Source organism: Hippopotamus amphibius, chromosome 10, assembly GCF_030028045.1.
Source record: "Hippopotamus amphibius kiboko isolate mHipAmp2 chromosome 10, mHipAmp2.hap2, whole genome shotgun sequence".
NCBI lineage: Eukaryota > Metazoa > Chordata > Mammalia > Artiodactyla > Hippopotamidae > Hippopotamus > Hippopotamus amphibius.
The window spans coordinates 48,201,745-48,220,156 of NC_080195.1; the positions used below are offsets into that span (position 1 = coordinate 48,201,745).

The following is an 18,412-nucleotide window of genomic DNA, read 5'->3' on the forward strand; positions in this document are numbered from 1 at the left end:
CCACCCTCAGCCTTACTTCCCGGTGGTTTAGGGAAACTGTGGTCTCTGAGCAGGGAGCTCACTCATTTTTGAGAGACTGGGAAGAACAGGAAACTGTGATGGACAAATAGTGTTTCATCTTCCGTAAAGGAGGGCTCTGCACACTTCCTCCAAGTAGCTAGATGCTGATTACTAGAAATGTACCATGATTTTAAAAATACGCAAGAAAGAACGTGATGCTCAATAAGAACTAAGTGAAGATTAATTAAGAAAATATGTACTAGGTTAAATTATTTTGTTCTTTTCAGGACTGCTTGGGTGGTTAGAAAGCTGAATGCTAAAGACGTGGCTTATCTTAATTTCAGTATAAGGATGAGATATTTCCCCCATGATATTCAAGAGGATGAAATGTGGTCAGGATATTATTGGTCAGACAACGTTAAAAGAGTTAAGTATAGCGTTTTGAATGGAATAAGTACTGAAAGTGCTGAGGAGCTGAATTGAATTACTGAAAATTTGTTTATTGATAGCTCTTCCTCACGATGAAAACAGATCTCCAGTGGCCTGCCCCAGTGCTCCACTTCTACCTGCTCTCATTGAGCATGTTCATGAATTGTAGGGGGAAAGATGAGTCTGATGTTTGCCTAGAAACAAGGAAACTTCGCTTGACTAGCAGGAAAGATGAGCTCATGGCTCCACTAGGAAAAAAGCCAGCAGAGAGAAAAAATTCATAGAAGGAGCCTGAAGACACGGACTGTGCCCTCTGTTCTTCCTGTAACTCGTGGTGCCTTTGAGTAATCACTGTACCGTTTGCTCACCAAGACTGCATGTGTCAAATAGGCTGGAGAGAACATAAAATAAAATGGTTAGTTACTTTATGGTTCTAACATTCTGTAAGTCTTCCACGTTAGAAATATGAATAAATATCTACCTTAAGAATACTACTTCATCTTGTTGGTTCTCAGTATGGTAAATCATGGCATGGCCTTTGTAACAAGAGATAAGAAAAGAGGCAATGGAGACAAAAGTAGCCTTCGGATTTTGGACAAGTTATTCTCTGTTCTTTAGAAAGGAAAGGCCCTGAGTGTGGCAGAAGAGGTTGAGTTCACAAGATTAACAGGCCCTTGAGGTAGCAAATAACAGGGTATAAAGAATGTTCTTTTTGGACAGCTGAAAACCTTTCTGAGCTTCAGTTTCCTAATCTACAAGATGGGAAGAATAAGATTTGCCCTGCTCACTTTAAAGATTATGAGAAATAAATTACTTACTACCGCTGCTTTAAACAAACAGCATTATCAACAAGCCTATCTATAACACTGTGAGGATATCTACAAGGAACACAAATTATTATTCAGTGTTCCTGTCATTCAGCAGCTTGTGTCTGGCTGTAATTAATTCAGTTTATTTTCTTTACAAATAAGCTTTTTTGTTGTAAAACACAAAAGTTTTCCACACCATTTAAGCTGGGATACAGATTCCTACAGGTATGAATGTATTTCAAATCAGTATCAAATCAGGAAGTTCAGGATGTTGGTCATTATAACTTAAAGTTACTTCAGACTTTCTGGCTGTCATTTTGCCTAGAGCAAAAGCATTTTCCAAGTGTGCTGGAGTCCTTGGGCATGAGGCAATGGAATCTCTGAAAAATTATTGTATAGAGAGGCAATATAGCATAGTGGTTAAGAGTTTCAAACCTCACACAACACTGTAAATCAACTTAAACTTCAATTAAAAAGAAAGAAGGAAAGAGAGGGAGAGAAAGAGAAAAAGAAAGAAAGAAAGAAAGAAAAAGAAAGAAAGAAAGAAAGAAAGAAAGAAAGAAAGAAAGAAAGGAAGGAAGGAAGGAAGGAAGGAAGGAAGGAAAGAAGGAAAGAAAGAAAAAGAAAGAAAGAAAGAAAGAAAGAAAGAAAGAAAGAAAGAAAGAAAGAAAGAAAGAAAGAAAGAAAAAGAAAGAAAGAAAGAAAGAAAAAGAAAGAAAGGAAGGAAAAGAAAGAGAAAGGAAGGGTTTCAGACTCCAGTTCTACCATATATTACCTATATAACCTTGAGTAAGTAATCTACCCTCTTTGCACCTCAGTTTCCCTTGTCAGTAAAACGGGAATAGTAATAGTTCTTACCTCCACAGAGTTGTAAGGATTACTAATAAGTTGATATACATGTGTGTGTTATGTCTGTGTGTATAGATATACAAATAAGTGAGATATATGTGTGTATGCAGATATATACTCTACATTTATATAAATTATACATATACGAATATATATATGTACACACACACACACGTTTGTCTGTACAGACACACAGAGACATCCACACACAGATATATCACTTAGAAACAGTGCCTGGCATATAGTAAGTGCTATTCAAGTGCTAGATACTATTATATTTAAAGGATATTTTTCATGCAAGCCACCTCTAGCTCCCACTAGAAGACAGAGGTAAAGTTTGAAGTACTCCTTCATTTTGAAATTGGTAAAAGATCAATACTGGATTTGATCCTTCAATATGTTAGGATGCGCCGGGCCCCTCTTTTCTGTTTTTGCGGCTTTGTCCTGGAATATGTAAGGAAAGCCTAGAGACTGAAAAGTCTAGATATTTCTTAAAAAAAAAAAAAAAAAAAAAGCAAGAAAAGAAAAGACTATATGGAGAGCGAGAGAGATTAAAATAGTGAACAGGAAACAGGTCACTTAAGAAAAATAAACTCGACGTATCAGCGGAGGATAAGCACTGAGCTGGAAGCCTGTGCAGGGTGAGGCTGGCACTGCCATTACAGGAGGAAAAGAGAGGACACAGGCTTACAGATATCCTGAGGATTTTATTTTATTTAAGATAATTTTGTTCTCAGTACCATCCTTAAGCTATATTAATGGCTTCATAGCTTGGAGTTTCTTTTTTCCTTCTCTTTAATGAACTTGAACACCTATGGTGTTGGTCTAGGGAAGAAAATCAGCATCATTCCTTTCTTTTTTTAAAATTAATTAATTAATTTGGCTGTGTTGGGTCTTTTTTGCTGTGCGCAGGCTTTCTTCAGTTGCGGTGAGTGGGGGCTACTCTTTGTTGCAGTGCATGGGCTCCTCATTGCCGTGGCTTCTCTTGTTGCAGAGCACAGGCTCTAAGCATGTGGGCTTCAGTAGCTGCAGCACATAGGCTCAATAGTTGTGGTGCATGGGCTCTAAAGCACAGGCTCAATAGTTGTGGTGCACGGGCTTAGCTGCTCTGCGGCATGTGGGATCTTCCTGGAGCAGGGATCAAACCCACGTCCCCTGCATTGGCAGGCAGATTCTTAACCACTGCGCCACCAGGGAAGCCCAGCATCATTCCTTTCTGAGGAAATTCACCATGTCTCACGACACTCCCTCCGCCTGGTGGTCACACAGGTAAATTGTAGGGACAGTCAAAAACTAAACTTGCCAATGATGAGGTGTCAGTGTTACAAACAGAAAGACTAGAGAAAGATTAGGTGTGTCCAATAATACACTGACCTCAGGAGTCAATACTATTAAAAAAAAGTATCCCCCCCCAAATATCCTCTGATTAATGAACTGAAGTTGATATCTCAGATTTCTGGCCATATATTCTACTACATTATAAAGAAACTCTGGTCTAAGGTAGATTAAAACCTACCGCTATGGAGAATCAGCTAAGAGAAAAGTAACCAAGTACAACACTAGATGCCACTCAGCCTAGTGGCCAGCAGCCTGATAAGGAAAGGAAGGGGCGAGTCTACCTTCAAGAGGATAAAATGTCAAATAAAATTGCTAGGGAATTTGACTCAGAAATAGGGAAGGGGATTACAGCACCAGAGACAAAGGGTTAGTGATGTCTTTCTCTATTTTTCTTTCTATAAACAAAAACAAGAAAACAACCCAGAGAGAAAAGAGTTCTTGAATTGAACTGATATTTACTGGGGATAATTCTTGATTCTTCCCTTGTCTGACTAGTTCCATGCTCCTGGGAAAACCACTTCGATCACCTCATACTTAAAGTGCATGCGCCTTTGTGCGTGTGCAGGTGTGTGTGGTTTCTCTCGCGTAGCTCTGAAATGCCTTCTAACTCTATCTTCCGAAGCTGAGGTAAAGAAGAGGGTGGTAATAGAAATGCCTCTCCAAGCTGTCCAGCATTGACACCAAGACACCAAACGTCCGGAGGGTTTAGCCACAGTTCAAGGAGAACTGCACCACCGAGTTGAGTTACGATTTCCCACCTGCAAAGTTGAGCAGGGAGCCACAGGAAACCCCGAGAAACAAGCACACGGCCGCCCCCGGGTCAGCGAGCGTAAAGCACAGGCTCGTAACTTCGCGTGAGCACCCCTGAAGCATAATGTGAGCAAACACAGATATCAGTGTTGCTGAACTGGGAGGAAGGGTCCACATTCCATTCCTTGGGCTGTAACTTCTCTACTGTCTAAATGTCCTGTGGGTCTCCTTCCGTGCATGTGTCCGTCTGCCCGATCCTTGAAGAGCAGGCCTAGATCGCCTTGAAAAGCATCCAAATCCGAGAGCCGTTTCTATTATTAATTTACTCATGATTAGGAAGCCAATGAGATGCAGTCAGAATGACCTCACGTTTCAGGCTACCGCAAGCCACGGCCGGCATGAGGTACGATCGCAGAGTGAGGGAGGCCGCGTGGGAGCAGCCACCACACGTTTCTCCCTGCAGTCTCCCACTTCCTCTCCCTCTCCTAGGATCATCCTCTTAGCCCTCTGCTTACCTAGAGACTAACGTGTCAGCACTGCACCTCCGCCATCAACCCACCTGCTCCCCAGAAGGAACCTCCTGTTTCAGCCATTTCCTGACCCTCTCTTCTTTTTTTTTTGCTATTGAATAGGAAAACATATTTACTTCCCAACCTGCTTAATGAGACAAGCATAATTTTGATACCAAAACTTGACATGGACATTAGAGAAAGGGAAAATTATAGATGGAGCCAACAGAAAAATAGGATTGCCAGACCCTCTCTCCTTGATCAAATACACCTGTACTAGGACCATTCTTTCAGGGTTCTGCTCTCTGCTTGGCAATAATTATTTGGCCCATGCTAATATATACACTTAGTTCTTTCTCTCAGAGAACACATGTAATTGCGGCCCCAAATACCTATATCCAAAAGAATTAGCCTAATTTGAGAATTTCTAGAACCCTGGCGGGCAGGCGGGGGTTAAGGCAGCCTTTCAAGGCCCTACATACAGTTACCTTTAAGACTGAAACCAGTGAGTTCAGAAAGGGCCAGCACATGGAACCCATTCTGCTTGCACAGTGGGGAAGCCTGAAAAAGGGCAACTGAAAAGGGCAGGAAGGGAGGGACAAGGAAGCGAGAAACTAGGAGGTTTGCAGAAATAATGAGGCTTAGGGATGACTGGCTAAGGAAAGAGGTAATTTCACTCCATCACCTTCTCCTGCTAGCTGGCTGTACCATTTGCACAGCTCTGGTAGTCGCTGTGCTGATACAGCTGATTGGCCCCTAGAGATGCAGAAAGAGCATCAATTCCACGGGATGAATTGCCCCTCCCTCATTTTGAAGAAATCATTTTTCTTTGGCGTTGACTACCAGCTTTTATTTCTTAAATAAACACCAAATCAGTTCAGCAACTGAAATAGAGGATGAAGTTTTGTTCTTGAGGCCATCATCTCTTCTGCAGACTGATTTAGTTTTGGTTCTACAGGGGGATGAGTAGAGGAAGATGTATATATGTGAGCGTCTGTGGCACCTGTGGTGTGTGTACCTATCTGAACAGGAAACAGCATTAAAGAATGATTTCATAGGGTTATAAACAAATGGAAATGGGCATTTAATTAAACTATCCAATAAAGAGCTGAGGTTTATTATCTTGGCCACATTCCTTAGTTAATTTGACTCATATTATGACTACAAAAACATCTAAAAATGGATATTTTGAAAACCCAGCAATTGCACCATTTCCATGGAAACACAGCAAGGAGAGAGAATTCTGTCTGGACAATCTCTGCAGAGCAGATGACACTTGCTACAAATGCTTTTCCCCTAGACAAAGAAAATGAGGACTCGGGTAAATGCTTCTCCCCACATCCTCCCTGAGCTCTCCAGGCCAGTAAACAGCCAGCTGGTCTCTTGTCCCCAGGCAAAAAGAAGATATTTGAAAGTTCAGCACAATTTGTATTAATAGCTGAGGTTCTGGATACATAAGAAGGTTCCAAGCACGTTTGTCACCTCTCTTTATTACATCACTCTTCTAAGTAGGGATGGAAAGTTTTGTTTTTATAAAATAACATTTATTGGGATTGTTCTTGATTTTCAATTGAAAATATCACTGAAGAAAACTTATAAAACAAATAAAATATGCAAAGGAAAATTAAACCACCCACAACATTCTTAACCTCTTTATTCTAGCCTTTATTCTATGTGTGTGATCAAAATTGTGGTCATGATGGATATACAGCTTTTTATATATTATACCACAAACCCTTTATCATGCTGTTAATGATCTTTGATAATGTGATTTATAATAACTGTATAATATTTCACTCTGTAGATTTTCTATGATTTGTTTAATGAATCACTTAACATGGAATAACTGGATAGTTTCTAATTATTCAAGGTTATTAATAACACTGCAATGAAATGGTTAGATGGCTTTAACCCTCCAGACTCCTTTCGTCACCAAGAATTCACAAAGCAGGGAAACAGAATCAAGCAGACTCTTCAATCTGCAGAAGAAATGAGCCTGGAGGATATCTTCTTCATATTTTCCTTCTGTTTCCTGTCTGATCCTAATTAGAGTACATCTTTAGCAAAACTCAGCAGATTATCCTTCCACTCACTCTATTTACTGTAAGAAAGAAAAACATCCACAGCAACTCAAAATTCCCTCATAGACTTGCAGACTAGTAAACTTGGCTACTAATCTTGCCTTGAGTAAAAACCCAGAAGTATGCTTATGGAGTCAAGAGGAAGGAGTCAAGAGTTAATAGACCCAGGATCAGATAGGACTCACACTTAGCAAGGTTTGAGAGGTGATGCATCCTGAGAGGCATTAAACAGAGCAGGGAAAGAGCAAACCGCAGGAGTTCCTTCTTTATTAGTCCATCCAAGGATACTCACTTCTGCCTACCTAATAATCCCTTTCTGCCTGCTATACAGGCTCTAGTGGATTCCCCACCTACCCTCCTTTGTTTACACTGTCTGTAGAGTTCAAGTCAAAGAACTGGAGTAGATGAATGATGTGATTGAATGGGCTTCCCCTCGCCATTTTTTTTTCTATTTTCTTTTTTTTTTTTTATAGGCGAAATGACTAGCTTCTCATTGTCAAGTAAACCTGTTCAATATTTATTCAGCATCACTATGTATTGGACACAGCAGTAGAAATATACAGGAGAATCTGAATCTAAACATCTAAAACCACACGGTGCTCTACATACGAGCACCTCCAATTTAAAGAGGAAGTGCCAACCCACTCAGTGAGATCCCAGCATCTCGATGAGGTACACACACAGTACTCCTGCCTCATCCAGGTGGAAGTTGGAAGCTGCAGGGAAGAATTTCAAGGAAAAATGATGCCTGAATTGAGTCTTCAAGTTCCTTATCAACCCTACATTAGAGATGCTCTAAGAATAAACTTGGGAGGAAGTTTTCTACTAGGAAAATAATAAGTATTCATATTGTACTACTCAATTTTGTAATAGTCACCATCATAATTATCATAAAGTAACAGACTAAGTAGTTTTCCCAAAGGCACAGAGCATGCTCAGTGACGATCTAGATCTGGAAATCAGATCTCCCTGGCATCTAAGATCTTGCTGTACTTAACATGTGTGTGTACAGCACATATGCATAAGTGTGTACAAACACACACGTCATATTCTCTACTCTGCCTAAAAGGGGCCTCAGACAGACTAGTTTGGGGATGGGAAGGTAACAGAGAAAACAGGCAGATAGAAAGTCCTGCAGGATGGCCCCCATGAATAACTCCTCCATGAGAGCCACTCAAAATGATGCTTTTCTTTCCAGCCTGAAAAAGTCAAAATGTGTATGATCTGAGGGCTGTAGATCTCTTGAACAGAAAAAGCCTCACAGTCACACATCCCTTTATATCCAGACAGGATGCTTCTAATTTCTCTCACATTTTGGGGTCCCAAAGAAAGAGACTATTTGACTTCCTGACAGCCTCCTATTTGAATAAAATCCCTGGTGGAGAAAATTCCTCCAAGTCTATGTTTCCTGGCCTTTATATGAAAGGCAAATGAGAAAAAGCCTGGGCTTTGGAGTCAGAGAGATTTGGGATCAATCCCTACATTTACCACATCCTCACTACAAGACCCTGGACAAATTATTAACTGATCTGTAAAATTAGAATAAAAAATGACATTCTCATGGCTACTGACTAGACAGACAGTCAAGAACACAGTAGAGAGAAATCCATTTCAGTCCCCTCTCCTTTCCTCCACCTGCCCTGGTATCACGCTGCCCCCCTGGTCCCCTCTCCCTTTCCTTCACCTGCCCCGGTATCACGCTACCCCCTCTGGTCCCCTCTCCCTTTCCTTCACCTGCCCCGGTATCACACTGCCCACTCTGGTCCCCTCTCCCTTTCCTGCACCTGCCCTGGTATCAGCTGCTCCCTCTGGTCCCCTCTCCCTTTCCTTCACCTGCCCTGGTATCAGCTGCTCCCTCTAGTCCCCTCTCCCTTTCCTGCACCTGCCCTGGTATCACGCTGCTCCCTTCGGAACTATTTCATGTGAATGTGATGGTATAAACTGAGCCATGGTGGGAAAACAAGGCTCAGGTTCAAATAGGACCAAGCTTAGCAAGGTCTGAGAGCTACCTGGGAAAACAGTGGTGAACAATTGCATCTCTGACTATTCCTACCTGTCACACCCCCAACCCTGGCAACACTTTACTTTTCTCAGCTAAGAGCTACCTTCCCCGTCAAGCCCCTGCTTTGGGGTTTGAAAAGGTAAGGAGGAGTAAGGAGAAGGCAGAAAAGCAGAGGAGAGGAGGAGATACAAGAGAGGAAAAGTGGTGGCAGGTAAAAGCACGAGCGCAGAGTTTAGGAAGACAGGTCAAGGCTCTGCTGCACCGAGCAGCTCTGTGACCTTAGACAAGTTCTTTCCTGGGCCTTAGTTTCCCCATTTGAATATATGTTTAATGAAGTCTATAAAATAAGATTCTCATGAGGGCTACATGAGATGATGTATGTGTCTAGCAAGTAGTAAGTATTCAATTAGAAAAAAGTACTACCTAATACACACTGAGTACTTGCAATGGACCAAATCTCAGGCTAGGTAAATCACCTGTATCACTTCAGACTTAATAACTATTATTATTATTTATTATTATTATCAATATCAAATAGAGAAGAAGAGGAGAAGAAAAAGAAAGGAATCTTGAATTCATGTAAGGGGACCTTCACATAAGGAACCATAAGGGGCCTTAGGGCCACTGAGTCCAACTGCATAATTTTAGAGATGAGGCAACCCCAGGCCAGAGACATAGTGATCGCACAAGCTCACAGGGTTCTATAGCAGCAGGATCTGGACTGGATCCCAGCCTCCTCATTCCACGTACAGAAGGTGGGAGATGCAGCTATAGAGGGTTCCTGGGAGCCTCAGTCACCTTTCCAGGAGTGGCACTTCCATGGAAACTGACCTCGTCCACCACCTCCCTTGGTAGCCAACACCCCCACAGCCCTCACAAGGAACATGACTCCTGTTCATTCACGCCCCCTTCTCTCACCCACAGGCTCATAATTAAAAGAGAACACACATGCCTTTGGTTTCTGAGACCATTATTAAACTCCGGTGAGCCACAAGCAAGCAGACAACCAGGCAGGAAAACCTGGATTAGAGTTAATCCCCTTGCTTTACAGACACTCATCAGAGAGTGGCTGGAGGTCCCACAGAGAGGAAGCAGAGCCAGCTTCACAGGGCTCCCCAGCCCTTCATCTGCCTGGGGAATCACAGTTTAGAAAACATTATCTTTTCATGTTTGTCTCTGATAGGCACTGCAATGATTTGCATTCATTCCCACGAAGTGTCAGAAAAGCCTGTGAAGGAGTAACAACCAGGCTTCTTAATGCATTTCAAATATCAAAAATCAACTTAATTAAGTAGGGTTATTTTTTTTTCCTGAGCAGCAATCCAACTTTAATTAATACTCCATTAAAATGAATTCCTGGGGGAACAGAAGCGTGCACACACCTAATGAGTTCATCTGCCAAGGGTGTTATTACAGAAAATGATAAATGTGCCTGCTCCCTGGCCACTTAGAGTGCTGGCGTTAATCAGAACCCAAAAGCAACTGCAGGTGTGCAACCCTCCTGCTCTCCGTGAGCCCTTCTGTCCTGCCAACAATGTAACATGATCCATCCTCCCCTCTCCCGTCTCCACTCTGTGAAAGTTTCAGGGGCCAGATTTAAGCCCAGCTGTCTTCCCCCTGCGTGGAAGGCACCCCAGTCCCCCTTCCGTCCCTGGCTGTCACTCCACAATGAGAAAGGTGAGGACCATCCCACTTTAATATCACACTGTGGGAGACTTCATTAAGAAGATTTAATCCTCTGTCTTAAAAAATAAAATAAAAACATAGGACAGATTTGCAAACTCTGTATGTTCCTTGCTGGTAGCAAAGATGATCAAAGTTCTGCAGGACTCTGATTTCTGACAGGAAAACAGCAACTAAGAGAAATTGGTTGTGGGTGGGAAGGGAGTCTGATCCTCTAACATTGCCTCTTACTGCAACTATTTCTATACCAGGGATTCCCAAATTCCTTCAGCTGCAGACGAATGCTCTCACTGACTCCCCAAACCACTTGCCAGCCTAGCCCCCTCCTCACTAGAGATGAGGGAAATTTTGCCCCGCATCGGTTGAGACCTCAGCACAGGTTGTCAGGAGAGAATTGCTAATATCAACAACCTTAGGAGGCTAGTAACCCCCAGACCACCCAGGTCCCCCAGACCTTGGGGGCTAGGAAACCAACCTGACCCTTGCGGGAACAAAGCAGCCCAGCCAATGCCCTCCTCCACCTGCTGCCCTTACCTCTTTGGTGTGAGTGTGGAAGGAGACAGACATGTCCAGCAGAAGCTTCCGCTGCTCCACCCTGCGCACGAAGTCTTGGATGCGCACCTCCAGGTGTCGAGCTGCCTTGTAGATCTCCTCCGGGTCACATTCCCCCGTCTGAGCCAGCTGCTCCGCCGCCTCTAGGAGCTTGTCTGCATTGGTGTATGTGTTCTGCCAGCAACAGTGAGGGAAAGTCAACGTGCAGTCAGGAACCGAGCTTTGTGCTTTCCCCCAGCCCACCCGGGCTGCCCAGAGCTGGAGCACAGGGCGTGGGCACTGAGCCCAGAGCTCCCCGATCTGGCACGGAGGAGCTGAACGCCCAGCTCACCCGCCGCCTCTCCACAAGCCAGCAGCCTGCCTGGCAGCTCGGCACAAGCGGGCATGAGCAAGGTGCCTCCTGCGTCCCTGGGATTTCTCCCAGGTGGGGTGTATCAGGAAAGGAGCGAGGAGACATGCGAGAATCCCTGTTCCTCAGCCTCGCCCTGACCCCCTACCCTTATGGAGATCCATCACTCTCCTCACACCTCGGGCTGTAACTGCCAGAGCTGGAAATACCTCACCCACGAAGATCGGCTGGGTTTCTATGTGAGAACACCAGGGAAATAATAACTGGGAGACTTGCTTGACTTCCCCCCCAAGTCCCTTGTAACTACTGGTGTTTATCTTTTGGAACAGAGCTATCTCTTTGGAGGGGAAAGGGTCAGCAACTCAGGGAACTGACAGAAGGAAGCAGCCACGGCGAGAGCGAGGAGATGCAGGCTATTCCCTTTGTGTCCAGCCAGGGCTTAAAGCTTGCAGGAAGCTTGGGGAGGAGTCTGGTGATCTAGCTTATCTTAAGCTACCGCATGCACACACACACACTCACACATGCACACACTCACTCCCACACACACTCTCCTCCAACCCCTGGCTGTATTCTCCAGAGTATTTAAACAGGCAGCCAACTTGTGTTACTGTCCATCACTGCCTCTGCAGTATACATCTGCCAGTTATTACACATATGCCATGGATACCACTTTTGCCCAGTAGGCTTCCCTCAAAAAAGATCTCCAGACAGACCCTGAATTAGAGCTGGTGACTCAGGTGTGCACTGTATTTCTTCCTATCCCTATAGGGGCCCAGTGACCGACGGAACAGTGAACAAGTGGTTACTGGTGACCATGTGAATCTGGTGGCAGAAACAGTCGGGATCAAATGCAAAGTGAGTGGAGAACTGGAATGGGTTTTGGAGCAATGACTGTGTGCTGCTTTACTCTGCTCATATCTGAAGTGGCCTCTGGACCCATAGAGTTCTTTAGACTCACCTGAAGACCTGGGTGTTAAAGGTTGAATTGTGTCCCCTCTAAATTCACATGTTGAAGCCCTAACCCCCAGTACCTCAGAATGGGACCCTTACTTGGAAACAGAGATATTGCAGATGTAATTAGTTAAGATCAAGTCACAGTGAAGTAAGGTGGACCCCTAATTCAACATGACTGCTGTCTTTACAAAAAGAACACCCTGCGAAGAGACAGACACACCCTCAGGGAGAATGCCGTGTGAAGCTGAAGGCAGGGATCCGGGGATGTGTCTACAAGCCAAGGAATGCCCAGTGCCAGCACGCCACTGGAAGGTAAGAGAGAGGCACGGAGCAGATTCTCCCTCACAGCCCTCAGAAAAAACCAACCCCGCTGACACCTTGCTCTAAGACTTCTAGCCTCCAGAACCGTGAGATAATGCACTTCTGTTGTTCACGTCACCCAGTGTGTGGTACTTTGTCACGGCAGCCCTAGCACCCTAATACACCAGGTGGACCGTCCCAGAGACTGTTGGCTCAGCTCCTTGATGGAGGTGCAGAGGATGAGCAGGCTGGAAGCAAACACCGGTCATGGCCTCAAAGGATGCCAAGAGAGGCCCCGGTGGACCCTGAAGGAGTGCCATCTGACAAGCACGCGCCCAAGGCAAACACTGTCCCAAAGCAGGTGAGCTGGGGCTGAGGACATGTATGACAAGGAAGAGAAACCCTCTGCCCTGCTTGGGGGAGTCATGGGAAAACAGATGATACTTGTGAGAGGAAAGAGGCTTTGCCGCTGAGTTAAGTAAGCATATCGACCCTGGAAAGCAGGTGAAGGAAACACTCAGAGTCAAGACAGAGATGCCGGGAGCGATGGGAAATGATAGGCAGGAGGAGACCTCTGTGGCTGTGGGCCAGGTTAAGGAAGCCTCTTAGCGGGTTGCCTGCAATTTCTAGTAAATATACCCAGAGCTGATGGGAGACAGTGTTTTTCAAGAATCCTTCAAATCTTCTACTTTAAACTTTAGGGACTCTCAAGACATCCCAAAGAAACCCCGAGGTTGTGACTTTGTAGTTTCTAGACAAGCAATAAAAATTTATGGCAAAGCCAAAGCAAGCCTGCTTTCAAGTTAAGTTTGGTAGCAATAAGATGTAAATGAAAAGCAAAAGTGAAATTTCCACTGCATGTAAAGATGGACAACTTGTCCTGGTTAGCCCAGGACTTTTCTGATTTTAGCACTGAAAGTCCCCTGTCCTGTAAAGCCCGTCAGTCCCGGGAAAATCAGGATGCCTGGTCAACGAAACACATATCCAACACTGTAGGTGTCTCAGGAGTACAGTTACATATACGACGTATGTTGCCTCAAAGGAGAATAAAATCATCCTTGAGAGAAATAACGTGACAACGCATTACACAGGGCAAGCAACACAATAATTGGGGGTTAACATTTCTTGACATGATATAGGTGCTAAGAAGAAAATGAGTGAAAACCAAGCATAACAGTAGCCAATAATGACTGAATATTTTTCACATGCCAAGGACCATTCTAAAGGCTCACATGCATATTAACTTGTTTAATCTTCACAATAACCCTAGGAAGTCAATACAGCCATTCAGACCCATTTTACAGATAAAGGAACTGAGGCACAAAGTATTTCTGGCTAAGGTCACATGTCTCAAAAGTGGTAGAACCAAGATTAAAATCTTGCTGCCTGCCTTCAGAGCCCAAGCTCCAAACCATTACACGACCCTATCAGATGAAGAGGGGCCTTGCATACCATGCTAAGGTGTTTCGGTCAGATGCAGCGGGAAAGCACTGAACAGCTGTAGGTAGAAGTATGACTGGTGTATAGTCTCTAGAGATACTGCCCTGCCTCTATACAGATGAAGACAGAAGCCTGAGGACGGGCAGGATGTAGCAGAGAAGGAGGGGTTTCTCGTGGACATACCACAGCCGCTCTCATGCTCGCGGAAACCATGTGCTTCCCTGGGTATCTCGCTACTGGCCCGTGTACCCCTTAAAGGCAGGTTCCATGTCTCACTTATCTTTGGTTCTTCATGCCAGACACCATGGCTGGTACACAACAGGCACTTACTAAATGTCTCAGTAAGTAAGGCATACAAGACTCAGAGATGGGAATGAGTAGGTCATGTCTGGATAAGTTGAGCCAACCTGACTAAAATTGGAGAGAGGCAGGAAAGCACATTGGATAAGGCAGGGAAGAGCTAGATAATAGATTGTACACAGAGAGAGAGGGATGCGAGAGACCGGGGTGGGGAGGGCAACAGGGTCAGCACTAAAAGCCAGGCTCCCTGCTCTACCTACTACCCAGCCCTTCTCCCCATCGCGATCAGATACGGCCTCCTAAATTCAGATCCAGTCACACCTCTCTTCCACGTAAAACTGTTCAGTGGCTTCCCGCTGCCTTCAGGGTAAAACACCTCAGGGTGCCACACAAGGCCCTTCTTCACCTGACACTTGGTTTTCCCTCCAGCTTCAACTCACATCACTCCCCTACACACAGCCTGTGAAATAAATTGCTTACGCTTCCAGAAACTCACAGCACTGGGTCTTCCCCTGTGCTTCTGCCTGGGGTGTCCTTCCCCCACATGTTTTACACGACCAACTCTTTTTTTTTTTTTTGTAGTAACTTTTTTTTTTTATTAGTTATCTATTTTATACCTATTAGCATATATATGTCAACCCCAATCTGTCATTTCATCCCTCTCCCCGCCGCTTTCCCCCTACCTGACCAACTCTTACCTTTAAGACCCAGCTCAGGTGTCATTTCCTCCAGGGGGTGCACCCTGAGATGCACCTCTCTCCCGAGACTGGCTTAGATTCACTCCTCTGAGGTCCCAGAGTGATCTGTGCCAGCCCCCTCCTTGGTACCTGCCACATTCTAACGCAAATGTTTGCCTTCCTCATTCACTTAGGAGCAGGTTAAGTCCTTCACTTCTTTCCTGTAGTGCTTGGCACCAAGTAAGTGCTTTATAAAAATTCAGTGAATGAACTAATAAATTAAAGACTACGTTAATCCCCACCAATCCGAATATTCAATCTTTGGCCCTCATCAACTACTTGGTATAAGACCTTACCTGCTAGAATTCCTGTTCACTGTTCAATCTCATTTGGTTTATCCTACCTCCTGGCACAGTCTTGAAATAAGAACGTGCTTACAGAATACCAACTGAAGTATTCACAGAGCAATGCACTGATGCCTGTCATTGCCTCAAATTGGGGCAAGGGTCACAATAGGCTTCTGCTCACTTCTGACCAAGTCAGCAACAGTTTCTGCCCCAAGGCCAGGGTCCAGCCTCACGATGAGTGCAGTTCCTAGGTACTTTGGTTCTCCAGCCTCCTAGCCCCTGTCTTGGGTTTGACCCCTTGCTGACATTTCCTAGTGGATATTGCAAAAATGGGTTATGAGTGCAGGGGCATCAGCCCCTCAGCCCCTGGGGCTTTCAAGCAGGGCTCGTGGTGGCCAGAGCCCAGAGTCAGAGATCTGAGCCATATGGACGGCAGCACTTCCTATTTTTCCCTCTCTCTGTGCCATGTCCACCAGGTAAAATGCCCCAGATAATTCGGCCCTTATGTCAAAGGGCATAAAATCTCATCCTCACTTTATTGTGCTCTGCAAATACTGCATTTTTTTTTTTTTTTTAACAAATTGAAGGTCTGTGGCAACCCTGGGTTGAACAAGTCTATCGGCACTGTTTTTCCAACAGCATTTGCTCACTTCATGTCTCTGTGTCACATTTTGGTAATTCTCACAATATTTTAAATTCTTTCATTATCATTATCTTTGTTGATCTTTGATCAGTCATCTTTGATGTTACTACTATGACTTGCTGAAGGCTCAGATTATGGTTAGCATTTTTTAGCAATAAAGCATTTTTAAATTAAGGCACATACATTGGTTGTTTTTTAGACATAATGCTATGGCACACTTAATAGACTACAGTAGAGTGTAAACAAAACTTTATATGCACTGGGAAACAAAAATTTGTGTGCCTCGCTTTATTGCTGTATTTGCCTTATTGTGGTATTCACTTTATTGCAGTATTCACTTTATTGCAGTATTCGCTTTATTGCAGTGGTTTGTAACTGAACCTGCGATATCTCTGAGGTGTGCCCGTCCCTTCCATTCCCCCTGCTTCAGCCTTGGCTCTTTACTTTTTTTGCTTTTTCCTCAGGGAGGAAATAGCATTCTAAGATAACCTGTCTCTAAAAACACAGGCATCCCAGCAATATAGCTATGGTTTCAGACTTCTTAGGCTGAAGCAGAGGGACAGGAGGCAGGCTTTTTAAAGGCAAAGTGTGGGAGAGGCAGTGAATAAAAACACTTCTGGTGTTAACAGTTGACTTCTTTGATAATATGAAGTTAGCACTCTTGGCCTTATGCTCAGGGGATGAGGAAGGATGTGGCCAAAAGTTACTCTTATAATTTCAAAAGAGGCAGTATAGACCGAAGAACGTAACTAGCAGAGGGCCAGGATAGAACTTCCCTCCTGATGATTATTTTTCCAGGTTGACATTGTTCGAACCAATGAGCAGTGAGAGGAAAGCAGCAAAAGGACACAAGCATTAAAAGAGAGAGAGAGAGACATAGAACCACAGGCACTGGGGAGGCATATACTTATCTCTGGATCTTGACATTAGTGAATGCCAGGCAAATCAAAGTAATGCCGTTTGAGTAGCACTTTACAGTTGACAAATAAATCTCTCTCACACTCCTTCCTCACCCAATCTGGGGCAGATCTTCAGAAGATCCATCTGTGTGAGGAAACTACCCAAGACTGGAGAAAGAACCACCTGAAAGGACTGGATGTAACAGCATGCAATACCCTCACTGCGTGAGGAAGAGCTCCTGTTTCTACCAGTCAGAGTGGAAAACCTCATGATTCACAGGATATTGGGTAGACTACTCAGATGAGTCTTGCCTCAGTTAGGGTAAATAATTAGTCTTAGACTGAGCACTTCTCTAGTCTTGCCTAACACATTTTTTTTTCTAACACATTTTTTTAGAAACAATTTTATTGGGGTATAATTGATTTACAATGTTGTGTTAGTTTCAGGTGTACAGAGAAATGAATCCATCATGCCTATACCTATATCCACTCTTTTTTAGCTTCTTTTCCCATATAGGTCATTACAGAGTATAGAGTTCCCTGCCCTATACAGTAGGTCCTTATTAGTTATCTAGTCTACATACAGTAGCGTGTATACGTCAATCCCAATCTTCCAATTTATCTCTCCTCCCCCTTATACCTCAGTAACCATAAGTTTATTTTTTATTTTATTTTTTATTTTTTACAACAAACTGCATATATTTAGAGTGTACAATTTGGTATCCCAATCTCCTAATTCACCCCCCCCCCCAACCCTCCCTGCTTTCCCCACCTGGTGTCCACATGTTTGTTCTCTACATCTGTGTCTCTATTTCTGCCTTGCAAACAGGTTGATTTGTACCATTTTTCTATAGTCCACATATATGTGTTAATATACAATATTTGGTTTTCTCTTTCTGACTCACTTCACTCTGTATGACAGTCTCTAGGTCCACCCACGTCTCTACAAATGTCCCAGTTTCATCGCTTTTCACAGCTGAGTAATATTCCATTGTATGTATGTAACACATCTTCTTTATCCATTCACCTGTTGATGGACGTTTAGGTTGCTTCCATGTCCTGGCTATTGTAAATAGTGCTGCAATGAACACTGGAGTGCATGTGTCTTTTTGAATTATGGTGTTCTCTGGGTAGATGCCCAGCAGTGGGATTGCTGGGTCATATGGTAGTTCTATTTTTAGTTTTGCAAGGAACCTCCATACTGTTTTCCATAGTGGCTGTATCAATTTACATTCCCACCAGCAATGCAAAAGAGTGTTTTCCCTTTTCTCCACAGCCTCTCTAGCATTTACTGTTTGTAGATTTTCTGATGATGCCCATTCTAACCATAAGTTTATTTTTTACACCTGTAACTCTACTTCAATTTTGTAGATAAGTTCATTTGTAGCCTTTTTTTAAGATTCCACATATAAGCGATATATGATATTTGTCTTTCTCTGTCTTACTTACTTCACCTAAGTATGAAAATCTCTAGTGTATCTGTGTTGCTGCAAATGGCATT

At 43.8% G+C, this 18,412-nt stretch overlaps 1 protein-coding gene across 5 annotated transcripts in view; it reads right to left on the reverse strand.

Annotated features, from left to right (window-relative positions):
• The window catches only part of KALRN (kalirin RhoGEF kinase), a 653,746-nt gene that overhangs the window by 299,606 nt on the left and 335,728 nt on the right, over nucleotides 1–18,412 (reverse strand). For all 5 annotated transcript variants that reach the window (XM_057696213.1, XM_057696214.1, XM_057696215.1 and 2 more), the window contains one exon: nucleotides 10,985–11,176. In XM_057696213.1, the coding sequence (XP_057552196.1) occupies nucleotides 10,985–11,176 (192 nt within the window). The remainder of the gene's footprint in view (nucleotides 1–10,984; nucleotides 11,177–18,412) is intronic.